A 27,895-nucleotide genomic window follows, 5' to 3' on the forward strand; every position below is an offset into this window, starting at 1 on the left:
GGTGTCATGTGGAACATAATTTGCATTAAAAAAATACATTTAGCTCAGTGCTTCCCAACCTTTTTGGCCTGAGGGCCAAAGTTATAATTTTAACAAACCTGAAGGGCCACGAGTCTCCACCAGCAGCCCCCTCCCCATTGCAGCCAGACAGAAGGAGTTCAGGGAGGAGGCATCGGGGTCCCTAGGCAGTGGTTCCCTTCTGCAGCCAGTGGGACGGGAGATCAGTGCTCCCCACCCTCTCATTCCAGCAGGGACCCCAGCGCCTATGGACCCCCGGTGGAGCGCTTTGTCGTGCTCCCTGCTGCAGCCAGGGGGAGGGCAGCGCTTATCTCCCGTCCCCTTAGCTGCAGCAAGGAGACAGCACCGGTCTTGTAGCCCCGCGGCAACACACTCCGCCTGGGTCCTTAGGCAGCGGCTCCCTTCTGCAGACAGTGGGAGGGGAGCCGTGGGACACTTTGAAAGACCCCGCGGGCCACGGGTCGGGAACCCCTGATTTAGCTAATAGCACTGCAGATGGAAAATGGGTGTTAAAAAAACTGAAGGGGGAGTGGGTAAGGGGGGAGAGATGGGATTTACCACCCCAAAAGAAAGAGCATTTGGAGTCTCCAATTCTTTGGAGTGGGAAGGAAGATTTGCCAAGCAGTTAGGTCCCAGCCTGGGACCTGAGACCCAGGCTCATTTCCATGCTCTGCCACAGACTTCCTGTGTGACACTGGGCAAGTCGCTTGATGTCTCTGCAACTTAGTTTCCCCATCTGTACAGTGGAAATAATAGCACTGCCCTATCTCACAGTGGGACTGGGAGGATAAACACACTAAAGCTGGTGGGGGGCTCAGAGACTATTGAAATGGGGGCCAGATTAGTTTATCTTCCCTAGAAAATAGAAATATCACACAATAGTCTCTCTTTTGAAAAAACCAGATGAGCCTCAGGCAGGTGGAAAACAAGTGCAAGAGTGAGACTGTCAGCTCCCCGGGGCAGGGATGGTCTTTTTGTTCTGTGTTTGCCCAGCAAATGGCTCAGTGGGGCCCTTGGTCCATGATGGCGGCTCCCTGGTGCTACCATTATATAAAAAACAATAATAGTTTAGCTAATGCATAGAGGCCTAATCCTGCAGAAAGATGGATGTAATCAGACGCCCTCTGCCCGTGCAAAACTCCACTGGCTTCACAGGGGTTTTGCATGGCTCCAGGGATCAGGGTCTTCATGTAGGCAAATTCCAGGAGAGGAGCATTCAACTAAGGATGGAAGGTTGGATTTACGTGAATTTCCCCGGCATGTGTTGGGTTTGGGTCATAACTCCTTGAAGTAGCTCATATTTCGTTATTCCGCCTGCTCACAAGAACGGCGCATTTGGGCATGAACAGGAAAAGCACCACCATACACGCATGCATCCTGCAATCCAAAAATCCAGCTGGCAGCAGCAGGTCAACTTTTTAACCAGCTGTTCAACTGTCTGCCTTGCATAGTAAAAGTCAATCAGTTGAAAGGATCTAGAAGAACTCCACCTTCACCGCTTCCGGGTGCGTAATATATTCCGCTATGACCATTAGCTTTCAGGTCGGATTACAAGTAGCTAACGAGTTCCCCCTTTAAAAATTCTCACCAGTCTTGGCTTGGGTAAGATTATTTTGTTATGTACAATATTCCCTACACTGCCCTAGAGAAAACGTCCAGGATACCTTTATCTCAGAATTTGCAATATTTATTTTCCAAAGAAATGGGTACATTTTTAAGGGTGACAATTAGGTTTTTTGTTTGCCAAACAAAAAAAAACAGTGGGAAAAACTGATTCCCCTGTCTTTAGGGTGCAGTTACTGCAGCCCTTATTTTAAGCGCATGTACAGCCGTTTTTGAGCATGCATGAGTGAATCTGAACCAGCCTGCCTACGTTGCATATAGCAGTATAAGGCAAATGTGCCAAATGCTGATTCAGGGCATAACTACGGTAATCTGCCGTGCTGTAACAGAAGATTCCAGCCGCTCCGTACCACTGGTCTGACCTCTAGCCACTAGGTGTTGCTAGAGGGTTGGAAAGGAGGCCTAAGCCACACAACCACTTCAGCAACACCTTGGAAATCTGAGCCTCTTCCCAAGATGAGACACATGCTACTGCTTTTAGTACAGTTAAAATTAGAGGCAGGGCAGCTCCTGCATTTATCTCCCAACATGGGGTACCCACGAGTATTTCATTACCAGCAGACTGGCCAGACTGGCGCGTTTTAAACCTGATCTCCAGAAAACTCGGACTAGAAAATTATGCCAGAGACTCACTTCACTGCAGGGTGCATAGTGGTAAGAACTTGCTACGCTACACAAAAGCTTCACTCTCTGCACACACCACCCGCAACGCTCTCCTTTGCCACGGCAAACATTCCCCACCAGCCCATCAGTATTATGATGTTCAACCTAGTGGCTCAATCTTAAAATCCTTCCCCCTTCTTGGCACTCGCAGGGGCAGCTGTTCACAGGGTCACAGACCAGAGAGGTGTTTCTGCTCTCAGTGATGCTGGTGTAAATCAGGAGCGACTCCACTGAACTCACTGTGGTTATGCTGGGGTCAAACTGTTCTAAGAGGAAAGTCAAGATGAAAATTCCTGAAGCTAGTAATGATAGTAATAAAAGCCCATTATCAATTGCTCAATTAAAGTTGTACAGATAATTATACTTCGCTCTTATGTAGCACTTTTCATCAGTAGATCTCAAAGCAGTTTACAAAGGAGATCAGCATCATGTTCCCCTATTTATAGAAGGGGAAACTGAGGCACGGAGGTGAAGCAGCTGGTCATTCAGCATGCCAGTACTAGAACACAAGTCCTCTGGGCCCCAGCCCAGTGTGCTATCCACTATACCACTATATACCACTATATCCACTATACCAGACGTGGGCATGCCAACTGATCAAAATGTGAGGCACTCCACTACCCAAAGCTGGCTTTGATCTGCGTTCTTTCCATGGGACTTCTCCCATGTACCTGAATACGATCTCATTGACACCACTTTCACCCTGGCTGAAATTGAATGGATTCACTCCTGATTAACACCTACGTAAACAAGAGTAGAACCTGGTCCCTACGTAGATTTTTTTGTGCTCTGGAAGTTGTAGGTCATAATCCTGGACCATCGATTCTGATCAAGAGCTCCACCCCCATTGATTTCGATGGCGGGCATGTCTTAAAAAGCTGATGGCAAGATACGGCTCTCTGTGCTTGGTATAAATCTAGAGTAACGTCACCGAGTTTACTCCACACATATGCGAGTGTAACTCAAAGTATAACGTGGCCTACACAAAAACCCTGTTTTGCTCTTTATCCATGATACAAGCTACAGAAATAAGCAAGCAGACAGAAGGAGAACTACAACGGCACGCTCTGCTGCAGCTCACGTTCTAATAGAGACCTTTGGAAGGTAGTTGAACTAGGCTCCATTCACACTTTATCACACAGGCTGATGTAGAGAGTGCTGGACCAGCCCAACGCAGCTGAGGAACGGGAAGCGTTTGAACGCTCAGTTCTTGCAAAGCTACTTCGCTCAGGTAGGTGCTCAAGAAACTGCAGAGATGGGGGGGGCCTAGGTAGAGAGAGCATTTGTGCAACTGTGATGGAACAGGGAAGATCCACAATGGTCAATGGCTCTCAAAGGCCTCCTGTCACCGGGGATAAGTGACCATGGTGCAAATCAGTGCCCCAGGTGACTAGGAAGTGGGACCCGCCTTGGGGCGGCGGCTAACCACAGGCAGAGGGGAATGGTGGAGATCTGTCCTGGTTGCTTAGCAATACACAGAGGCAGGCGGTACCAAGAAAAGTGGGACTGACTACCCCAAGGACCCAGCGGGTGTTTTTCATAGAGCAAATTTGATCTGCCCTGTCCCTTTAACACTTCATCCCCTTCAGCAAACAAGAGGCATGCCTGGAATAACAGCAGCACACTTGTAACAGCAGGAAAAGGCAGGACAGAAGCCCCACTCCCAGGGCTGCCCATGTTTGTCTGTCTGTCTAGGTATTACTAGTAAGAATAATTGGGAGAGGCACATTGCAAAGAGGTCACATGGGGCCATCCCCCACTACAGCGGAGTTCCCTGCCAACATACCACAAATATAGCAGTAGCAAAGCAGGGGACAGCACCTGACCCATGGCTTCTTCCCTCTAGCAATTCATTGGGCCAAATTCTGCTCTCAGTTACACCAGGATAAATCTACAGCAACTCCGCTGAGCTCAGTGGCGTTACTCTGAGCTCACACTGACGTCACACAGAGCCAGGAATACGATCCGCTGACATCAGCGTGACTCACACGTGTACCTCTGACCCCAGAATCTGGCCATGGGGCCTGCTCCTCCACTGCACTGCGTCTCAGTCAGCCATTCACACAAGTGCAAAGTAGGTACGCTGCCCACCTAGTCAGCACAGCGGCGTTTGCATTGACTTTGCCCTGGTGTCAATGACTGCACAAGGTGCCGGGCATCAGTGAGTCAAGCCCTGGTTTTCTATGTAATGAGCTGCTGTATAGACAGACCCAGCAAAGTAGGTGAGGTGTGCCCACTTCAAATAAAAGTACGGAGCAGTCCAGAAGAACCATGAATAGAATGGCAGCCTTTGCAGGAAATTAGCTAAATTCCTCTCCCTCATCTCCACCCAGCTCTGTAGCTTTATTTAGGCCCCAATTCTTCCACCTCTACTGAGGTGCCGTACTCCAGAAGCAGTGTGGACGAAATCACCTGAGTAACAATGGTTAAAGAACCACTCACATGGGGGACGGAACCGAGCCCCGGGATGGATTGTGCTGGACTCGTACGAAGATTAGCTGCAGAGATCGTTCTGCAGCATGTGTCTATTTCTAAAGGTTTGGGGGAGGAGGAAGAGTGATGCAAGTCACCACTTCTGAAGAAACAGACGAGCGGCCAGAGCACTCACCATTCGTGGAGGACGTCACGCATTGAAAGGAACTCGGGGCACTGCTGCTGCAGTTCTGCCAAAGGTCTGCTGTACGCCCGTTAACGATGAGCCATTGCTGAAAGAGACGCACAAACCTGTGAGAGGCGGGCAACAACGCAAGGCAGCACAGGCCAGGGGAGGCAGAGCAGTTACCAAAGCGAAAGAAAATCTTCTGCTCAACTAAATGCACTTGGGAAAGATCCGACATAACAGTGCATGCTCATTCCGGTCTTCTTCTGAATTCTTATGATCGCTTTGGTTGTTTCTGTCTCATGTCTTTATTTCAGTGTTTGTGCGCGCACGCATTATTTTTACACACACACACACACACACACACACACACTTACTTTAAATTGTGTTTGGAAATAAAATGCTCTGTGTTGTTCTTGCTTTAACTCAACTGCATAAGAAAGGAAACTTTTCTCTTTAAATATATGCCAAAGCTCTCAAATGCTTCACTTCTCTCCTGTCCAGCTCTCATGGTGGCACGGCTAGCCACAGGAACTGCTTCATATGAATCCCAACCAGCTGAGATTATTCTGTAAGCGTTTTTTACAGGTTTGTAAAGAAAATAAAAAGCCCTTTTAAAGCTAGCCTGGAATTGACTAGCTCAGCAAATCTTCTGCATTTAAAATGCATGTCTGCCTCCGCTGGCCATGTTAATTCTTTCAGAGGCCCTGTATTAATTAGGTCTGGTCGGCGAGGAGTGATGAGCACCCTTTAATTTCACAAGATCTGGCCCTTAGTTTTACCTACACTCACAAGTCTTAAACCTGGCAATCTGCAATGGATTCTGGTCTACTTTAAGGTAGGGGATCCACTGCACTAAACTAAGTTAACCCACATTTGGCTCGCTGCACCAACCGAGCAGGCAGTGACTTGGTGTGCAAAGCGCTCCCAGACCTGGATTACGGAGATAACGATTTCTGATCGCTTGAGGCTCAAACTGGAGCGCTCCTCCTGAAAACGCTCTGAAAGGTGATCCTCGGGGACAGGTATCCTCTTGTCCATCCGGCACGCCCATGTTCCCATAAAGATCACAGGGGGAGGGAAGAAGGGATAAAGTTTGTACTTACGCTAACGATTGTCGAGACAAACAGCAGCACCAGAACCGCAACGTGGAGCACAATGATACCCAGCAACAACAGGAGCATTTTGGCTGAAGTCTTGGAAAGAGCTGGAGGGAAAAAGAGAGAGACACGCTTTTAAGTGAGAGCAAAACCCCTTGCAGTCAGTCCTTGGTATGCAGGGTCTGGGAGAGGAGGGCGACAGCTCATGTGGGGAGTGTCCAACGTTTAGGGCTAACTACATCCGAAAGGGCAGCAGAGGGCGCCGCATCGGCAGAGAAAAAGCAAAGGGGCTCAAGTTTAGCAAGACTCGACAATTCGAATTCAGTGTATTTCTTCCCTGGCGCAACCTCTGTTGTGACACACAAATGCCGCGATTGGGAGAGGCGAGGGGAGATTTGTCAAGCGCTAACTGGGGTTTAAAAGGCGACAGGCTGGCAGCGTTGTGCACGACTCCATCGGGCGGCTCCACAACACTGGAAACTAATGAAAGGACGGAGCGAGCCGGGAGAAAAGCCAGACATCAGGCGGCTCGGGAAAAGGGCAGCGCGTTTCTCTGCAAGGGATATTCTGTGCGGCGCACGGGGAAGCTCCGGGTATCTTCCAACAAATGCTGCGATGCATCCAGGAACTTGCAGTTTCTAAATGATTTTCCTCCCCCCACCTAACCTTCCCCGTTTCAATTTTTACGCTCCAGAGTGTGATGGCTCCTGCTACAGGGAGAAATGCAAATTCCTTTCAATGCCTCAATTTCCAGCCTGTCCTGGGAAGCGATCATTAGCCCATAGATCGCTCTCTTTTCCGGGAAGCAGCGTCAAACCGATAGGAAAGCCCAGGATGCAGCCAAACAACAGCCCGATTTAAAACACTGGAAAACCAGCAAACCCCTGGCCGGAGTATCTTTCGCTCCGAGACTCAGGGCGGGGGATTGGAAACCGTTACTGCACACAGCCGCTCGTCCCCCATTAACAGCCAACATGTGGAGTCCATTAAAATCCGGAGCGCCCTGATCCCAGCCGGCCCCGCCGCTGCCCTTCTCGGGCGTCTCAGTGACCGGAGCAAAGCAACCGAACCGCTGCAAAGCGCGGGGGGGGGCCGGGAGGGAAATTAACACGCCGCACATGTTGCGCGTGCAAGTTGTGAGTCTTTAGAGCCAGATCAACACACCAGCACTGCAGAGGGTCTTTGCACACACACACACACACACACACCCCGCCGGGAAGCAGCCAGGCTACTCCCTCCAATACAAAGCGGGTCTCGGAGGGAAACAAAAACCCGGCCAGGTTCTCCGGCGCTGCAAACCGTTTCTAATTATAACGAGAGGAGTCAGGCCGCAGCGGGGCGGGGGGGGGGGGTGGAAGCCGGCTGGGGTGTGTTTCAAGGAGTGACTCTGCTTTAAAACCAGCCTAGGGGGTTTTGGCGCACGCAGATGGTTACAGAGCAAGGGGGGGGAAACTGCAACATAAGCCAGCAGGGCGCGGCGAAGGGGAAGGAGCCGCTGGCCGATGCGAGGCGTTTACACGCGGCGCTGCACCACCCCGGCAGGCCGGCTCCGCTCCGGGCTGGGAGGCGCACACGCTACCCTGGATCTGGGCTCGCCCTGCCCCGCTCCTCCTCCAGGGGAAAGCAACCGGCTGCCGCGCCCGGCCCAGCGGCTACTTACTTCTCGCCAGTCCTCACCCGCAAAGCGGCGTCCCGGTGCCCCCCCAGCGGCCCGCCTGGCCCCCGAAAAGCGAAGCGAAGCGAAGCAGCGAATCCCGATCGCGCCTCTGCGCTGCGCGCCAGTCCCTGCTCCCAGGCGCACTGAGCGGGGGGGCGGAGGCGAGGCGCGGCCAGGCGAGGAGTTAGGAAGTTTCTCCTTTAACCAGGCGCAGGAAACGCCCCGGATTGCGTCTGTGCCGCAGAGAGGGTGTGTCCCTGGGTCAGGCAGAGGGACTGGCCTGGAGCCGCCGGCGGGCCCGGCCCCGCTATAAATAATCCCGCAGGAAAAGACGCCCGCCCGCGCCGGGAACTTTTCCTCGCTGCCGTGTCTCGGTCCGGACGCGCTGTGCTCGGCGCTGCCCGCCCTGCTCTCAGCTGCCCGCCGCGCGGCAGAGCCGGCCGGAATCGGGGCCCCTGGGGCGTGGGGAAGCTGGATGTCCCAGTCCCAGCACGCCCGCAGGGGTGGGGGCCCCGGATAGGAACAGAGACACCCCCTCTCCCCCCATAGCATCCACTCTGCTGGCTGCTCCCCAATCTGCCGGGGGGTGGGGGGCTGCAGAACATCGCTGCCTTGGCCTGGAGCTCCGGCCGCGGGGGGGCTGCTTCCACTTTCCTCTAAGCGAGCCCCCCTGCACCGCCCTCCAGCCCGCGGGCTCCTTAGAGCTGGAACCCGGGGGACCCCCCCCCGTGTCCTCCCCCCCCCGTGTCCTCTGGCAAGGGGCGGCAGAGTCCTCTGGCAAGGGGGGCTGCGGGGGGGGGGGGGGGGGGCGCCAGCCCCGCGCAGGTCGGGTGCAGCGGTGACCGCCACGCGCCCCAGGGCTGAGCACGGGGGGGGGGGGGGAGGTCACACTCTGGGTGAGCTCCGAAACCCCAGCTGCTCATCCCTCCGATCTGCCTGGGGGGGGGGGGAGATCACACGTCCCTTGTTCTCATTAATCCTCTGGGAAACCCAGCCATTCCCCCGCCTCCATATAATCATCCACCCGAGGATCTCCAAGCGCGTCACAAAGACATGTCAGGCTAGCTGAAGAAATGCACCAGACTTTGCTTTGGCGGCGGCGGCGGCTGCTTCTGTCTCGTGCTTTTTTGCTTTCTCCTTCGCCCGGCCGCAGATCCGAAGCGAGCCTGGCTCTCTAAGCGTCTTACCTGGTTGGGCGCATCCACCTGCAGCGGCCCATGCCTGTGACTCGCTTATTTTCTCCTAAGCGCCCGCGTGTCTCCAAAGTGCCCGTCGCTTTGGAGAGGAGTCACACGCGGCTCCGGGGAAAGCCAGGCCCGCAGAAAACTCCCCTCTCTCTGCTTTCCTGGCTGTGGGGTTTTGCTGGGAGAGCTCCAGGCGCAGCTGGCATGTCACCAGCCAAGACTTACCCACTCCCGAGCGCGCAGACCTTCCTGGCAATGGGCGCTCTTAGCGAGGCAGCTCAACGTGCATTAAAGCGCCTCCAGGGGCAGATCCCAGGCCGAGAGGATGCTCCTAAAAGCCACCCGGGGGGCGAGTTGACAGGGTGATGCGGGGCGAGTGTGAGCCCTTCTCTGAAACCACAGATCTTGTGCATTCACTGTTTATTCACCTCCCCAATCCAACGCCCAGATATGTCACGGTGGCCTGAGAGCGCACAGCCTCTAGTATTTAAAGAGACAGCGCCCATCTGTATCTCCTCCCCAGAACACAGCCGGCACACGCGGGCTATTTAGGGGACTTGGAGATTACGTGGACAGGAGTGGCTGAGAGACCTCTTCCCAGTGGCAAGGTTTATTAAAAGCACTGGGTTCTACAACAATAAATAGCGAGCTCCTTCTGGGAGCTGTCATTCAAGGTGCTGGCAAACCGGCCGGCTAAATGTTTCCAGGCCCAAGGGGAGAAGGAAGAGACCAGACAGCGCTGCTGGGATAAATTCTTCAACTGGTGGGAATTGGTGCAGTTCCACTGAGCATCTACCCCCATCTGAAGACTGGCCTACTAGATATTGTTTGCTTAACCTAAGAAGGGGCATTTTCTAACCTCTTTCAGAAGGTGATTTAAAAAAAAATTTTTTTTTTTTGCTATGTATATTTTTTTAAATAGCCAGTTGATTATTTTCACTAAAAAAAATTAAAACGATGTGGTTAAAAATCACCAGTTGCTGGCTGTGCAGCACCTGTGAATGCACAAAATAGTTGGGTAAGTCACATGGTCTGAGTATGGCAGAATTCTCCACCTGTGGGGGTGATGATCCAGCCAGACTCCACACCCCACCTCTTGACACACACCCGGTAGTCCCTCCTTAATAGAATGGGATACTCCTCATTCCTTGAGTCATCCCGGTCAGTTCAGCAGGACTACTTGAGGAACGAGGAATCCGTGAAGTGAGTAAGGCTGTCAGAGTCTGGTCCCAAGACACAGATTCCCGTCTCAGCTACACTGCTGTAAAGTGGACTAAATCCACTGACGTCTGTGGAGTTTGTGAAGGGGCTCATGGAGTAATGGAGAACACAAAATGGTCCTTAGCAAGCGTAATATTCCTTCCCTGCTATCCATCCATCCATCCCCATACACATCCCTCTGTCTATCTGTGATATACAATATTCTCTCAACCCACCCCCCCTTCAGTTCAAGTGCTTCATAAAACCAAATTACAGGTATCTGCAGCCTAGGGGTCGGATTCAAACACTGCTCATTTGTGATATGCAAGGAGAGCCCGTCTAGTTCAAAGGCTGTGCAGTCACTTGGTTACACAAAACGCCTTCTTCCCTGGAGTCAGTGTCATGTAGAGTAATTGACTCACAGAAGACAGCAAAGAGCACAGAGTTTCTCTGTAGTCCTGGAGAGTGTCGGCAGGGGCAGCGTTCAAGGGTGCCTTGGTCACTGAGGATACGTCTACACTGCAACGAAAGAGCTGCTGTGGCCGGCCTGGGTCTGCTGACTTGGGGCTTAGGCTACAGGGCTAAAAAATTGCAGTGTGGACTTTCAGGCTCAGGCTGGAGCCCAGATTCTGAAACTCCATGCAGGGGGCGGGTCTCAGAGCCCAGGCTTTAGCTGGAGCCTGAACATCCACACTGCAATTTTTAGCCCTGCAGCCCAAGCCCCAGTCAGTTGGCCCGGGTTCTGAGATGCAGTGCCACTGTTTTGGTTTTTTTTATTGCAGTGTAGACATACCCTGAGAGGCAGTGATAGAGCTGCTCTGGCTCCTGCAGTAATGGCCATTCAAAGATTCCCTCTCGAAAACAATAAATAAGCAACTTCTAAGAGCCGTTTCCAGGAAGTCTTTTCAATACATTAGCTTGATCATCTTGCCAGATTTTGGAAGCTTGAACTGTAAAAGAAACAGGCATAATCAAGTACTCAGAATGGGGCTGGGTATGTGGATTCTTGGGGTGAAATCCAGTGAAGTCAATGGGAGTTTTGCTAAGGGTGTCGGGATTTCACCCCCCTGGATTCTGTTCATGCTTCAGAGAGTGTATGTTTAAAAGGCAGTGTGGATGTGTCCACCAAGGATTTGCCTGCACACTTTTTTTCTTGCAGTGGAAGTGAAATTTCTTCAGGAATGTCTGTGCTGGGATTCCAGTGCAAAAGGCCTGTAAAATGCAGCGAGTTTCCACAAAACGCAGGTTGAGATTTTTTTCAAAAGCGACAGATGGATTTGGTGCCCATCTCCCATTGATTTTGAAAGGGAGCTGAGCATCCAACTCTCTTAGGCATTGTAACAATCCCAACCTTAAAGCACAAGCAGAATTCTGAGGGGTGGCGCCGTTCTGTTTGCAGTCGTCTGTTTTCATCCCTGTGCAGAGTCCCACTTGGGCGTAAGCACCACTTGGGCCCTCAGAAGTCCCAAGCACAAGCCCTGGGATCGTGCCCCCATCCCTGTGCAGGGAGACCAGGCTGGAGGGAAGGCTTCCCAGGACCCGTCACCCATTTATGCACCTGTGCAGAGTCAGCCACAATGTCACCCTGGTTTCATGGCAGAGAGCGAGCTGAACTCACGTGGAGTTACAAATGCTGCCCACCTTTAACCATAGACTCTTGGGAGTTAGGAATAGTGCATGTCTGGCTCCTTCCCCTCAGCGAGTACAGGACCTTCCTTACCAGTCTGGGCCTCATCTGCCCCCACTCACAGTAAGCAGCCCCCACAAGTAGTCCCACTGAATCGAATGGCATAAATACCACTCAGGCGTCAGGGATGGTGGCAGACTGGGGACCTATACTAGCCAGGATGTTTGTCCAGTCCAGCCTCAAAGAATTCAGTCCATCCTTCCCTCAGCAAATAAATCCTCAGTCTGACAGATCAGGATGTTTTTCCCGATTCTTAATTGTTCCTTTTGTTTCCTTGTATCCACGCCCCCATGTTAATACAACACCCCATCAGTCTGCCTGTGTGTGTGACATCAAGCACCAGAGGTGTCTAGGATTAAAATCCTCTGTCAGGCAAAGTCGTTTGGATTCTCTTCAGTGCATTCCTTAATACAGAGTTCTACTGGGGACCTATTCTTTACCAGAGGTAGGAAGATGAATGAGCTTTAAAGCCAGAAGGTGTACCTAGCAGCTCTGTGTTCTTGGGGAACCAGGGCACAAAACCCCAACTCTCTCTCTCTGGCTCACCTGAATTACTCCCCCACCAGCCCATGCTTGAACCAGAAACCAAAGGCTGCTTGAACCAGAAACCAAAGGCATTTCAATATGAAAAGGCAGGGGACACAACTGAAACCCTCCCATCAAGGGTGAGACAACTCCCCATGCCTCATAAGCATCTCAGTTAGCACATGAATGAAGAACAGAAGCCTCATCTACATCGAAGATGGAACACGCACTGAACTCTGGGATTGCTGAAGCAGGGAAGCACTGCATTTTGGGAAATCTCTGCTCTCGATGTAACTGACCTCACACCTGTACACACCCAGCTCCGCAGTTATCAGACCATTCTAGTTATTGGTATGCAAAACACTGAAACCTGGTTGCATTGTGAGCCCTCTCTCAAGAAAGGATGCCCTTCCAGGAATGATCAGCTCCTTTTGTCCAGATATTGTTTATCCATAAACAAACCTGGCATCTACAAATTCCCTATCAAAGCTCAAACCTCTGTTCTGATGTTTGGATCCAAACTCTGCATCAGTTCCACTGTAACCTGTCTTCTCTTCCTGACTGATCGTGTTGGGGGCTCTGCCAGACTCAAAGCCCTCCAGACCCTGAACTGACAAACCTGTTCTTGGGAACCTCTGAACTGCATGGAGTGGTGAGATCAACCCCTCTCCCCCTTCTTCCCCCAACACAACTTATCTCTCCCTCTCTCTCTCCCTCTCTTAGTCCAGGTATAACTTTCTACTTTTGTAATCAAACCTGGGATAGCTTTCTGTAGTACTGTAAGTGTTTGATTGTTTTTCTCTCCTGATATGGTATTACTATTAGTATTGTAAGTTTTATATACCTAGCAATAAAATAACTGTTATAATCAAGCTGGTTGCCACTTTCTCTCTCTCTCTCTCCAAACTTTATTTTCTTCCTTTGTGTCCTTGGTCCCTATCTTGATCTGTAGCAACACTTCTTTTATCTAAGCCAAAGATCCCTGGAGTGCCCAAAAATCCTATGGGGTTTGTTCATCAAGGGGGTTACTGCTAGAACAATTGTGGTGTAAAGGGGCATATGAAGGGGCCAGCCAGGAAGTGCTACTCTGCCTAGCCTACGGAGTCCAGGGGCAAATAAGGGTGCGGCTCAAGTGCTGTTTGACCCAGCCTGATTGAATCCAAGGGGCAATTAAGGGGAGTAGCCCAAAAGGTGCTGTTTGGACCCAGCCTGCTCTATTCTGGTGTGTTGCACAGGGGCAGATAAGGGTGGCCACTGAGAGTGTGGTGTCACCCAGCCTGCTGAGTTCAGGGACATATAAGGGATCAGCTGAGAGTGCTGATAGCCCGGTCCACTCAGACGCACTAAGTTGAGTTGAACTGTATATATGTGTGTGTATCTGTGGGAAGTTTATTTGAATCTGGTGCTGGAGGAACCCAGCCCTGAAAACCTTAGGTCCTGCAGGATAACTCCATTGGGAGGGGGCTTGTAGCCCTATAAACACACAAGTAACACAAGCAGTACATTAGTAGAATCACACCCCTAGAATCACACACCCCCTTCCAGGAAGGTAACCCTAATAAATGAGCATACCTCAAGGTGAAGAGCAAATCTGGTAACAAAGGAGCCATATCATAGCACCAGGATCCCTAGTCATGGACCAGGAGCCCATTGTGTGGGGAACGGCACAAACAGAACAAAAAGATAGTCTCTGCCCCAAATAGTTTACAATCTAGTCTAACCTCTGAGGCTGCTCTAGTGGGTAGAGTATGGGTGTAGGTCTTAGGTCGCCTTTGATGCATCGCTTAAATCTACACTGTGCTTTCTGGTTGTAAAATAGAGATGCCTGTGTATCTCACAAGGGTTCTGTAAGGATCAAATCCATCAAAGATAGGAGGGGGATCAATTAATTCTGTGATAAGGGCCATAAAAGCAGCCAGATGGGTTGACTGTGCGTGGAACTCCCCTCAGTGTACATGGGAGAGAATAAACTCTTTTGTTCAGTGATTCCGAAAATGGGGCCAAATCTAGCTTTTTAAGCAGGAAAGAAATATGTAAACTCAGATATGAGAGAATTGTAGCCCAAGGGTGAGGAAGCTTTCGCTGGCAAAGAGCCATGGATAAGGAAATAACGAGCATATGCAGAGTTTTGTCTCTTTTCGGAAACGCGGTTTAGCCAAACAGACTGGGGCTTTGGAAATGTTTATTGAGCATGTGATTTCCCTTATCGCTCTAGGGATTTGATACCAAGCTGCTTCCAAATATTTCGATCATGTGAATAAGATTCTCGGAGGGCTATTCTTTATGCCTTCAGCAAACAGAATGTACTTGATAAATGTTTGTTAGGATAACATGGAAACTACACAGAAAGAGGAATGCTTCTAAAATGGTGGCACCCCAAGGGCATATGGAATACATTTGCTCTCTAGATATCGAACTCTCTGCAGCCTTCTGTTCCCTGCAACCTGCAGGAACCTTCTAGCGCTCTGCAAATCCCTGTTCAGGTGTGCCTATTTAAAAAGTCGGGTTGGCTGGCGCAAGGGCTGTAGCCCTTCAAGGAGCAATCCACCCTGTTGCAATATGTAAAAGTAGCTACTTGCAATCTAGAAGTGCTGTCATTTCGTTTCTGCAGCGAATGAACATGCAGTCCTGAACATTTATATGAGAGCTTAATAGGCCCTAGACTCCAAGCCTCTCTGTTCTAATGGAATCGAAATAACATGCATGTAAGAGACAAACTGCAAACTCTGTGTGTGTGAGGGCGTGCATGTGTGTGTGTGTGTGGGAGAGGGTGTGTGGGGTGATGTGTCTATAAATATACATATGCAAACACATTTGTGCCTATGTAGAAAACCATCTGACTGTTTTTATACCTGTAGTGAGGACAGAGCTGCAGTCCAGGTCAGAGGGTTATACTTAGTGTCTAATTCCATTGCTGACATCCAGTATGGCCAGTGGAGAAGAACAGCACAACGAGCGGGAGGAAAATAAAATAATAAGTGAAACGTTCCACTGAAATGAATGGGAGCGTTCACACCCCTTCGAGCTCTTGTTTCAAGCTGTCTGAAGATTCAGATCACTGGATTAAATGTGGCTTACCTTGCAAGGTTTTCTTCCTAACCACGTTGAAAGCTTACACTTAGATGCCCGACCACTCATTCGATGAAAAATAAATTCATAGATGTGAAGGTCAGAAGAGGCCAGTGTGCTCATCTAATCTGACCTTCTGCCTAGCACAGGCCAGAGAATTTCACCCAGTGATTTGTGCACCAAGCCCAGTAGCTTTTGGTTGAATGAGGGTACATCTGTTAGAAAGATATGCAGTTCAACCACAGATCCTCAAAGGCATTTAGGCACCTAACTCTCATTGATTTGGGTGCCTAAATACCTTCGAGGAGCTGGGCCTTAAATACAGGCTTCAAATCTTTTGCTGAATTGAGACCTAAATCCTCACGTTTGCCACATTTTTCAATGCAATGTTACCTATGAAGTCATGGCCACGGCCTCATCATCCATTTATCTATCTAATGCATGCCGATGCCAGAATGTTCCTGGTGTACCTCCTATACTAGCGACCACTCTGTTTACAAGCTATTCCAGTGTATTGGAGAAGACAGGACTTTCACTGTATGTCTTTCCACAGATGGATTTCTTTAACCCCATCGCCTCGCCCTGTCATCAGATTCTTTGGGAGTCGTTTCTTGATTCATACCCTGCTGATTAAAGCCATACACAGCAGGAGGTTTGGAATGTGCTTGTGGAGGGGAAGGGGCAGAAATCTAGACTGAGAACAGCAAGTGTGGAATTCATACAGCATCGGAGAATGGGGTATAGATGGGACAGAGAGAGGGACAGAGGTTGTGGAGCTAACCTTTATCTTTTCTAAAATGACTGTGTATATACATAGACATATAATTATTTATTTGTATAAGACACCTATAGGTGGGTCACACGTACACTTATAATTACATGCACATATATACATACAGAGTTAACTAGACAGGTAAATACTATTGATTAGTATGTGGGTTCTCATCCTTGGGTCATGACACCAGCTGAGGTTGAGAACAGGTGTCAGAAGGTCATGATCACCCTCCTTGCCCTGCCCATGGTACTAGCTAGATGGGAGAGGAATCATGGGGGAGGGGAGTAGATATGTAAAATGTTGCGAACGCCTGTATTAGTAGAGCTGCTGTTTCTTTTAGCAAGGTATCATTATGTGCATCTGGGTACACAGGTAATCAGCGCAGCACTGTGGGGTGAAATGCTGATTCCGCTGAAGTTAATGGAAAAACTCCCCATTGAGTTCAAGGAGGACAGGGTTTCACCCGAAAGATATTAACGGAGGCATGATTACGTGTATGTACTCAGATGTTGCAGTGGCATTGTTATTTATGAGGAGTACAGAAGCAGGGGTTTTAGCTCAGGCCTATTCTTACTTGGGAATGTTTCTTGCATGCTGCAATAGATCTATAGCTGAATGAGACTCACTGGTCACTGCATTTATGAGTCCCCCCCGTGTGCTCTAGCCACACTGGATGTGAATCCGTCACAGCTCTTAGCTACAGAACCTGGCTCTTTAGCTCAAGCTGTGGAGACTTACATGGTTCATTCCCTCTTGTTGACCAAGCTGGCAGTCATCACACAACTCCCAGAATCTCGGGACAACTCCCAGAATCTCGGGACTGTTGCTTTTGAGCTGTGATCTGTTCCATAACTTATATTTCTTGAATTTTCTTTAACCATAGCTTAAATAAAGAATTTTCTACCATGAGCCATAATATAGTGATGGGTTTTCTTCTGGCTGTGGTTGCTGTTTTGGGGGAGGGTCTCCCAGGGCATAATAAACTGGGTTTATGCCACAACATATGTCAGAAGTGTTCTGCAAGCTTTTATTTCACTGTAATCCATATATAGGCCCCCAGGAACGCTCACTGATTTTTGCCCTAAACAAAGCAAACTTTCTTTTTACAACAGCTCCTTGAAAATTTGGTTCTTACTTTTTGACCGGGTATTAGGCTGAAACAGGGTTTATCTTTAAGTGCAAAGCTGAAGGTTTTTGGCTGATTGTTTATTTAATTTATTTAAAGAACTATTTGACTCTAGTACACCAAGAAGTGATTTACATCCCTAAATATGAGACATGCAGAGTTAATTGACTGATACGATGTGGAAAAGCCAGCAGGCAGAAGAACAGAACCACAACTGTTGAATGCAAGGAAATTTCCACAAACCAATCCCATCAACATCTTGGCAGATGCAGAAATGTTGCTGCATTAACAGCAATAAAGGCAGACAAATAATCCTTGGACCTAAGGAAGCTGGAGAAAGGACTCGGCTCAGGAGATATTTATAAAGGTAGAGGAGGCAGGAAAGAAGGACAGAACTTTGGTTGTGGGGAACTTGAGGAATTCAGATGGTATGACAAAAGGAAAGGCACCCATCACATCAGCAGAGACAAGGCAGGGCAGCTACTCTATGTAGCTTGCTGTGTTCATCACAGACAAAGAGGCTATTGAGAACTTAATCTTAAGAAATGAGAGCAGTTGGCTAAAAGAGAGCTTACTCACCCTGAGCTTGTTGTCAAAGGTGAAGGTCATATCTGTGCACAGTTACCATTGTGACACAAATGCACCACCGAAGTCTACATATGCCCTCCAGATAGGGGTGAATTTTACACAAAGATATATTCCCTATGAACAGCCACGAAGTATGAGTCTGATGGCAGGGTCTGCATCACCTGTGATAGAAATCTGCATAGGCCTTATCAGGTAGAATGAACAAGACTGAACTGAGGAGCATTTGGGAAATGATGACCACAGTATTATGGGATTTTTAGAGGATGGCAAGTGTCAACGGAAGCAACATGAACATTTCTGACTTGCAGAAAGTTGGCTTAGAGAGAATGTGAAATACCCTAAGGAGATAGGGAATTCTATAATGTGTGGGAAATCTGCTTTAGAAAAGCGGAAAATATTTGAGAAAGAAATTAGAGAGGCTGCAACTGAAATTCCTCTAGTTAAGGCAAAAGCAACGAAAAGAACAATAGAGACAAATGTGTATAAAGAGGCATCGAAAGGGTAGAACAGTGAGAAAACATTTATGGCCAGATAACTGTGATACTGCATTTCAAATCTCATAAATTTCAAGAAGCGTTTAAAGGTGTTCGGCTAATTGGAAAAGACCAGTCTTTGAGATGATCTAACAAAAGGTTTAAAAAAATCTGAAAGACTGATAAAGTTGATGGGTGGCCTGTGTGTTTACAGTAGGAGAGGTTCTGAGTCCATCTGACATAACCCAAAGATAAAGGGTGAAATCCTGGCCCAATTGAAGTCAATGGCAAAACTGCCACTGACCTCACTGGGGCCAGGATTTCACCCAAGGAATTTAGGAATAAGGGCCACATTTTCAAATGTGGCTACAGGTGCCTCAATTTTTGGGTGCCCAGCTTGAGACACCTTAGAGGGAGGGGCCTGCTTGACACTCAGTACTTTCTGAATATCAGACTCCATTATAAACGTCTCAAGTTGGGCACTTACAAATCAGGATAGAAAAAAATCGCTAGACACTTTCAAAAGTCTTAGGTAAGGAAATGCTGGCAGAACAACTTACTACAAAGGAACATATGGACACAGCGCAAAACTGGTTACCAGAGAAGTTAATAGAAGCTAAATGTCTAAATGAGTTCAACACGGCCATAGATTTATTTCTGGATAAGGAGGCGAGTCAGGCGTCTGGTGACACAGCAAGAAGGTGGGAGTACAATAAGCCAAGAAAGGGCAGGCATGTTAGGAACCGGAAAAGGCTGTCCAGTCTAACATGTCATGTTCTTAAAAGGAAGATGCTGTCTCCAATAGACTCAGTCCTGAAGCTCCAAGATACAAATTAGGGGGTCCATCAGACCAAAGTCCTGGTGCAAAATGTCACTGAGGACAATTACTTCGTGTTTGCTGTTATGCAGGGAGAATCTGCCAAGATGCAGAGGTTATGGGATGGGATCCTGCCATAGGTGAGTGCTCTGGGAAACTGCATGTGGGACGGTGGAGGAAGCACGAGCTACAAAGTATCTCCCATATACCAAACAAACATTAGTGGCTCTGTCTGGGTTTATCTGTGCTGTTGTGACGGAGAAGGAAACCATCAGAGGACGTTAGCACAGAATGTCCACCTCCCAAGATGCCCACACACAGAGCCAGAAGCTCTGGTTGGGACAGTACCCTTACCGGTGATCAACTTTGAGGCCAGGATTCTCAAAGCAACCTAACTGACTTAGACACACAACTCCCACTGGATTTCAGTGACATTCGGGCACCTAACTGCTTTAGTCTTCTTTGAAAATCCCTGCCTACATTAATAACCCTGAGCTTTCAAAAACGAATTGCATTACAGAGATGAAACAGGACAACAGCAGCCATGAGCCACAAGAAGGTATCCCCAAGCCACCGTATGGGAAGACGTATCTATGGCAACTCAAACAGGTTGAATAAATAGAATGAGATGAGATGATTTTCTGTTCATGCTCAATTTCTCATTATAGGCTTAATAATAAGAATAAAAACGCTTTGATAACACTTAGCTCTGTTCTGATATTCCGTCAGGGTTACACATAAAATACCGTACCAAGTTACCAGTAAGTAAGTTAACATGTATCACACTCTTGAGGCCAGCGATACAGTGGTTCAGGCACTAGCCTAGGACTTCAGAGACCTGGCTTCAGTTCCCTGCTCTGCCTCAGACTCCCTGTATGACCTTGGGCAAGTCACTTAGGCTCAGATTCTCAAAGGTGCTTAGGCTCCTAACTCCCATTACTTTCAAGGTTAGGTGCCCAAACACCTTTAAGGAACTGCACCTCAGTTCCCCATCTGTAAAACAGGGGTAATTGCACTTCTCTACCACACAAGGGTGTTGTGAGGACAGATACATAAAAGATTGTGCGGTTCCCATATAATACAGTAATGGGGAACTGATAAGTACCTTATATAAATACTCTATGTCTAATGATAAAGTGCTGTAAAGAAAGTCATACATACAAACCTTGCTGGCCCCCACTAATAACCAGGATGTTCATTGCAAGGGAGTGAATCTTGTGAATTAGCAGCTCTGCAAGCAATAAATGCATCACCTAAAGCATTTTGCTTATTTATTTGACAAGTGTTGAATTTTAATCATGTATGACAAAGCTCCAAAGTACACCAGCAAATGCTCTGTAGCATGCTTTATGAAAGTACTATGCTGAAGGTTTAGTACCGGGAGATCTCACCACAGCATTCACTATTAAAGCTTTGCAGAGAAGCATGAGAGTACTGCTTTTTCTGCACAAGCTTTAAAAAGCACAAGCTTTTGAAAATCCCACCAAGCACCTATAGTTGCATAAATGCCTTTGAAAATCTGGCACTTAGGTGCCCAAGTCTCATTGAAAGTCAATGGAAATTGGCTCCTAAGTCACTTAGGAGCTTGTGAAAATGTTACCCCTAGATTCATAAAGTGCATACTATTGTGCATATGTGATAGCAATCATCAGAGCTGCCAAGCTCAGTGATCCCAAACACATATCATTAGGGTATCGCCGTTATTTAAGCTAGACAGAGAAGATAGTCTTGTAAAATCTGGTTACTCCAGTGTATGAATGGTACACTTTGGGAAGGTTCCTGGGATTCACAATAATTTGTGTTTATCCTGCTTCGTGCCTAAAAATACATCATCAATATCAGCACCTAATTATTCTAATTGCTGAGTATTTTTAGTTTCACTTGTGTTTTTTTCCACCAGAGAGATACAAAGGGAAAGGGACCCTGCAATTTTAGATGTCTCAAATTACAGGTTGAGACAACAGGAATAATTTCCACAGTGGAGTGGAATTTCAGTGTCAAACAGCAGGTTTCAGATAGTCCCTGCACATTCTATGAATAAGTATAGCCAACAGGGTGGGGGAAGTTTCCCAAGACACAGTCTAACACAGAAAGTGATAATTTAATTCCTATTAGTACATTCTTTAATAAGTGAAAATATAACCCCATATTATTAAAACGCCGTAGTGTAACCGAGGAAGCCTCCCCCCCCAACATGCTTAATTAGTGCACAAGGGCTGTATTGGCCTATGTGTACCCCACCAGCCTAAGAGTGTTGGGGAAGGTCTTACGCATCCCCATGCACTTCTCCTGATCAATGAACAGGGAGTTGGCTTTGACTGCCAGGTCGTGCTCCAGGTTAGATTTGGTGTGGACCAACATCTGCAAGGTGTCCTCTGCGTCCCTCAGCCTCTGCTGAAGGCTCTGGATCGTGTCATCGATTTCATGGACTTCATTAACAAGGCTAGAAGACAACGACAACAAAAATCACACAGAGCTAGTAGATCCTATAACTTGGCACGTTCCTGGCACGGCATAATTGACAGGGCTTTTGGTGACATTAAATACCATCTTGGTTACATTCTGAACATATTAAATACAAATGTTTTTGACTTAGGGCTGGATCCTGGATCCCATTGAAGACAATGGCAGAACTCCTGTTAACTTCAGTGGGGGTCCTTAAACAAACTGCTCTCGAACTCTAATGATTCATGGGAACAACTCATGAGACAGACAGCACCGTTTAGAAAAGCGATGGAAAGTTGTGGTTTACTGTTCTAATATTGTTTTTCTGGTTTGTTTTCCTGGGTTTCTCCTTGCGCGCGCGCACACACACACACACACACACAAAAGCAAATGCACACACACAGTGTGCAGGGTGAAAACCAACAGAAATTAAAAAATAAAGAGAAGAATATGAATGATGGATGAATAAAGACATTCAGGATGCCAAGAGAACAGACTCAGGTGAAAGAATTGTAGATACAACGACTAACTAGAGTTTACAGTTGTTTTGCAGAGCTTTACATTAACTCACTGCAAAGATTCACTATCAGCAATTATCTCAGCACACCGACTGTGTTGTGATGTGTTGTGTGGCCAGTGTGGTGGGTTGGAGACAGCAAGGAAGGTCTAGTGTTTAGGGTGCTAGTCTGGGATGCGTGAGACCCACATTCTATTCACGACTCTGACACAGGCTTACTATGTGAACTTGAGCAAGTCACCTAGTTTCTCTGTGACCCTGTTCTTCATCTTTATAATGGAGATAATAGCATTTCTCTACCTCACATTATGAGGCACTGAGGCACTCCAGTAATAGAGGTCCCATAAGTGGTAAACACAGGAAGGGTACAGCTGAACCCTACTGGCTGATTAATACAACATTGTCAAGTTCAGTCTTGGAGAAAACTTCCAAATGAGAAACAACAATGCTATGATGGTGTTAACAAAGGGAGAGCAAGGGTGGCTAGGATGAAGGAAGACAACCTGTAGGGGGAGGACATGGTTCCAGTATAAATGGCGAGCTTTGTCTCTGTTTGGATGCTTGTGAGTCCATCATCTAACTCTCCTTCTGATACTCTAGGAATTGAAAAGGACTATATGGCAACCATGGGTCTTCGAGCTGTTTTGTCCATGTCAATCCCCCACTCAAGGTACCCATGCGCCTCATTCACATGCAAACGGACTCAAAGAAGAACTGCTCCTGCCCTTTGAAGATCCAGAAGTGAGGTTACGCTACCAGCCAGCAGAACGTTACAGGGTATATTTCCTAGCAGTGAATGTGAAGATTTCCCTGTGAAATTAATGGAGAGCACGTGTGGCAGAATAACACCTGGGGAGACATTTGCCAGCAACCGGACATGCTGAATCCCCAGTAATCTTTGTTTCTCTCTGAAGTAATCCCCTCTGTGGCTTCCCAGAGGAGCAGGCTGTGATTCATGCACTATCTGAGGTTTTAACTGGAGTCAAATTTTACCTTTATTTTAATCAAAATGGGTGTGAAATTTAAACAAAGCCAAAAAACCCTCTAAGGGTAGGTCCACACTTACGGTGGTGAGTAGACTACAGACACTGCACGCCCACAACAGGCCCTCCACCACGCATGGGTATAAATAGATGTGTAGATGTTGAGACACTGCTTAGGCAGGTAGAGTACAGACTTGCCTGAACCCTCGGGCATACATGGCTCTCTCCATGCCCAAGCTGTGCCGCCCAAGCCTACGCTGCTATTAAGCAGTGGTGTGTGCCATCACTGTCGCATGTAACACACTCCACAGCGTGGACACAGCCTGCTTTTCACTGTGGCACGTAGCTACAAGTACCCTGCATGCCACTGCAAGTGCAGACAAGGCCTAAAGGCTCAAAGATTTAAAACTATCTCCAGTGAAACAACTGCCACTCTTTGAGAGGCTCTTGTGGATGGCCCCTAGAACCGGCAGGAGGGAGGCTCTTTGGTTAAGTCTAAACAGCACTATTACATGAAGGACCACATTGTGCATGGTCCTTGCACTGATGATCCAACGAAGAGTGTGTTTGGGCACAGAACTCTGGGTGGGCTCTGCTCTCCCATGGTAACTGACCAGAGCAGACACTCACTGGAGTACAATTGTATGGAACATAATGCAATCTGGGGAACCCCTACTGAAGGGGGGTGCTGCCCTGCCGGTGTCCGATATCTTACAAAGCAACTGAAACAAGACTGGGGTGAAATCCTGGGCCTAATGAAGCCAAACAGCAAAACTCCCATTGATTTCAATAGGATCAGGATTTAATCCAAGGTTGCTATTAGGAATCTGTCTGTGGAAGCCAAGAAACAAACAACATTTTCAAGCTTAAAATACTGATAATTGAAGGCCCAATCCTGTAAAGTACTGAGCACCTTCAATGCCTGCTGAAGTCAATAGGAGTTAAGGATGCTCTGCACTTTGAAAAAGCGGCCTGGTAGCTCAAGAATCTTATTTTATGTCTCTCTTGTAAGGAAGGAAACCATTAACGTTCTCCTTTGGAGGTGTAAAGATTTGCATGAGGTTAGCAGCACGCCACCCAAAGCCTAGGAAATTAATTCACTTGCAGCTGAATTTATTAGTGTGTTTCAGGTAGGAACATAAAAACTGATCCGTATTAACATCTATTTGTCAACTTGCAAAACTGTGAACATTGCAGTGTTCTAACGGCACTGAACATGGATGGAACGGCTGGTGGCTTGTATCAACTACTGCATGGAATCATGTTTCCTTAAATATAGCAGTCAACCTGAACTCCTGGCTTACCGTAACTGGGTAGAATCCCGGCACAGCTCAACATTTGGCCGCCGTGTGCGCTCGTCCAGCCGGGTATGGGCCACCTTTAATGGGGGCCCTTTGTCTCTGATGGCTTTACGAATGGCTGCTATGGTCATCTCTGTTTGGAAGATTTCTTGTAGAGTCTAAGATTAAAGAAAACCAACCCGTACACGTTGCTATTTCGGTAATATATTTTTGTATTTTCTCTTTTCCCATCAATCTTCCATCACTTAGCAAGAGATCCTAAATTCAACAAGCAGTCAACATTATATCTAATACAACCTTTGTATTTCACGCCAGAGCTGGCTGGCAGGTTTACATTTTGATCTATATTCACAAGCAAGGAGAAAGAGAGGGAAATGGTTTGCCTGGAGAATAACATTTACAAAGATAGCATAGGATAGTAGAATCTCTCCATTCCCACTGAGGTCAATGGTCAACTCTGGGACTGCTGCCAACAGAGTGAGGATCTTTTTTTAAGGCTTATCTTTAGAGAAGGAAGCAGCTTCCAGTTCTTCTGACTGTTCTCCCTAGTGGAGAGGCCAGCTGAAACTAGGTTTTGGAGTACAGCAATAGGTCTATGGAACTTTGGGCGCCTACAGCTACTTGTTTCTTGTCCACCAGCAGAAACCAAGAGGGACTATAAAAAGATTCTACTGGAGCACGCTGGAATTTCCACTGGCCTGATTTCAATAATCATTTCAGGCACCAGGATTGCTCAAACTGAGCGTGATAAAATTATACCTCCCATCGCTAGCTAATCTCCCTGCTTCCCAGGAAGCATTCATCCTGAGCGAGAGCAGGTGATGCCAGTGGGGGCAGCTTTGGGGTCTACTTGGAAGTCCTGCCATCAAAGGATGCAAAGGTGATGTGCTGAATCAGTGCCAGGGGCCCTAGCCATCGTTACTCCCCTGCCAGCACCATCGCTTTTTGGGCTGTGCTCGCCCCCCATGGGCCTACTGGAAGAAGAGAGTTGGTGGTGGCACTCTGCTGTCTAAATCTCCCATTCAGAGAACTTTGTGCCACCGGGGGCTTCCACCCAGGTCTCTGATGGCAGAAGCCGGCATAGACCCTGAGCTGAATGGAGCCGTAGGTGTTTGCACTATTTAGAAAGGACCAGATTCATCCCTGCTTTAACTCCACTGATGTCACAAGGATGAATTTAGCCCATTAGGCATAATTCTGCTGTCTCTTAGATATTAAAGTGAAGCCATACTAAGATCTCTCATCTTGTCCACAAAAGTTTCATAAGGTGGCCCCCTATGCAACTAACATTTAAAATTAGCTTTTGCCATGAAAGTGGAATAACGAGGCTGGAATACAGTCTCATCAACCATCAGAGTTCAGAGCCTAATTCAGCTTCCATTAAGGTCAGTGGAAGTCTCACATGGATTTCAGTAGACGTTGGATCAGGTCCTTCATGAGCATGTTTCAGTAAATAACTTTCCCACTTGATCTATCTGTATGAGACAAGATGTCCCATTATCTGACTCTTAGTTCATTCTCCCCTTGACTCAAAACATCAAGACCATTCTTGGTACTCAAAGAAATTTCTGCAATTAATGTGAAGCACCACTGCCTTTTAGGTGAAGAAGGGGTTCTCTGAAATTTTAGAAGGTCATCCAGTTGATGGACATAAGTACAGCAATCATAAAGTTTAGGACGCCATTGGACTGCTAGCTAATGGGGAGAAACAGAGACTTTTATTGTCACCTAAAAACCACAGTGACTTTTTCAGCTTCTCAAGAAAAAAAAAGTACTAACAAACAATTTAACAAACACATACAAAAATACTACTTCGGACAAAATAGTATATTGTTAAGTAGTTCTGGTAAAAAATTTCCAAATTTCAAGTTATCTATGAAATATTTTGTCAAAATTTTGCACTTCAACCAAAAATGGCAGCAAACAAATAAATTGTACTTTTTTGTGAAATGTTTCCCCCATATTTCAACCAGCTCTATTTTGAAGTTAAAGACTCTAATCTGTGGCTCCGATTTGTAAGCAACAACCTTGAGGAAAACCTAGGAAGTTCAGATTTAGGATAGATATTAGGCAAAAGGTATTAACTACATAGATAATTAAGGACTGGAACAGTTTACCTAGGGAGGTTGTGGAATCCCTATCATCAGAGTTTTTGAAAAACAGGTTAGACTAACACCTGTCTGAGAGTCTAGGTTTATTTCATTCTCCCTCAACACGGAGGGGATGGATTAGATGACCTCTTAAGGTCCCTTCCAGACCTACAGTTCTATGATTTCTACCATTACCTTAGCCAGATGTGTCTGGATCTTATTTTTGGCATCCGCTGTTTCAGCGATGCGGTTGGTGAACGCGACGTTCACTCTGTTGAACTGGTTCCACATCTCATTTGCAGTCACAACCAGCAGGTTTTCAATATCATCCCTCAGTTTGGAGGAGGCAGCTCGTTCGCTCTGGGAGCGTAGAATATTATCATCTGTAAACTTGGCCCAGGACTCTGGCACAGAGATCCTGGGAAAACAAAACCAGAGGCGTGCAATAGAACAATGCTGCTGAGGCTGACTACAGGCAATTGCATACCCTATTGAGGAAGTTGGATTAAAATTATCCTTGCAGGAAATCTGTGATCCTAACACTACAGCATAAAAATTAGACTATCCAGATACAGTTTATTCAATAATGCTGATCTTTATCATCCAGAAAAATATAAAGTCTGCCATATTTTTGAAGACAGTTCTGACCTTTTATGCAGGCTCCCCATACATTGTCTCAAATAGTGACTTTTGGATCATGTTAAAGAATTTAATAAAACCACATATTTCTAAACATTTTGAGTATGTAATGTGTGTCCCCTGGAGCTTGAACAATTAACTCACTCTGTCTGGTAACATTTATAGCAACTTCACACTGAATAGATAGAACATATAGTAGAATAGTCAGTTCCCTTTCTCCTAGTCATTTCTATTTATTCATAGTGAAATCCATCCCTGTGCAAAGGCCAGAACAAGGCTGATGCATCACTTAAATCCCAGGTAAACCCCATTTCAGACATGCCAGACCACTATACATCTCACCCAACTTCTGTGAATTTTATCAGCTTTTGGCTTCATTCATTTTGGCTGTTATTCTGTTGCTTATTGAAACTCCTCTGGCCCCAGCCCTCTGCCAGCTATGGGACAACCATCCAAATATTGATTTACATCCTCATTCATTCACTGCAGCGCCAAGGCTGACTCTAATGAGCAGCAGAACTGTATCACAAGATCAGTACTCTTTCTTCAACTTAGGCCTCATTGTGTTATCTTAATGAAGGTTGCAATTCAGATGTAGTGGACTGTAGATAAATGCGGACTTATATAGATATAAATATAGATATACACATTTGAAAAGTACATGTGAAGTTTAACAACTGCATCACTATTCAATAGCCAATACATGCGTGTTAAACCCAACGATGTCACTTTCAATTAAGGCTGAGATTTTTTTCAAAGCTGCCAAAAGGATTTGGACACAAAATCTCACTAATTTTACTCAGAGTTGAGTTTCTA

At 47.2% G+C, this 27,895-nt stretch overlaps 2 protein-coding genes across 7 annotated transcripts in view; both read right to left on the reverse strand.

Moving 5' to 3' along the window:
• The window catches only part of PMP22 (peripheral myelin protein 22), a 30,920-nt gene extending 21,660 nt beyond the window's left edge, over positions 1–9,260 (reverse strand). The window contains exons 1-3 of one of the 5 annotated variants that reach the window (XM_067547705.1): positions 9,070–9,260; positions 6,010–6,110; positions 4,913–5,009 (exon numbers count right to left, since the gene is read on the reverse strand). In XM_067547705.1, coding sequence (XP_067403806.1) covers positions 4,913–5,009; positions 6,010–6,087 — 175 coding nt within the window. In that variant the 5' untranslated portion in view covers positions 6,088–6,110; positions 9,070–9,260. Of the gene's footprint in view, positions 1–4,912; positions 5,010–6,009; positions 6,111–7,663; positions 8,318–8,847; positions 9,002–9,069 lie in introns of those variants that run through there. The other 4 variants (XM_067547706.1, XM_067547702.1, XM_067547704.1 and 1 more) reach the window with 4 other exon arrangements.
• Positions 9,261–20,571: 11,311 nt separating this feature from the next.
• Positions 20,572–27,895, reverse strand: part of TEKT3 (tektin 3) — a 30,680-nt gene continuing 23,356 nt past the window's right edge. For both annotated transcript variants that reach the window (XM_067547862.1, XM_067547861.1), the window contains exons 6-8: positions 26,636–26,858; positions 24,354–24,508; positions 20,572–21,547 (exon numbers count right to left, since the gene is read on the reverse strand). In XM_067547862.1, coding sequence (XP_067403963.1) covers positions 21,331–21,547; positions 24,354–24,508; positions 26,636–26,858 — 595 coding nt within the window. In that variant the 3' untranslated portion in view covers positions 20,572–21,330. The remainder of the gene's footprint in view (positions 21,548–24,353; positions 24,509–26,635; positions 26,859–27,895) is intronic.

This window comes from Emydura macquarii, unplaced genomic scaffold (assembly GCF_026122565.2).
Source record: "Emydura macquarii macquarii isolate MOO-44397 ecotype Brisbane River unplaced genomic scaffold, CSIRO-AGI_Emac_v2 contig_1230, whole genome shotgun sequence".
NCBI classification, from domain to species: domain Eukaryota; kingdom Metazoa; phylum Chordata; order Testudines; family Chelidae; genus Emydura; species Emydura macquarii.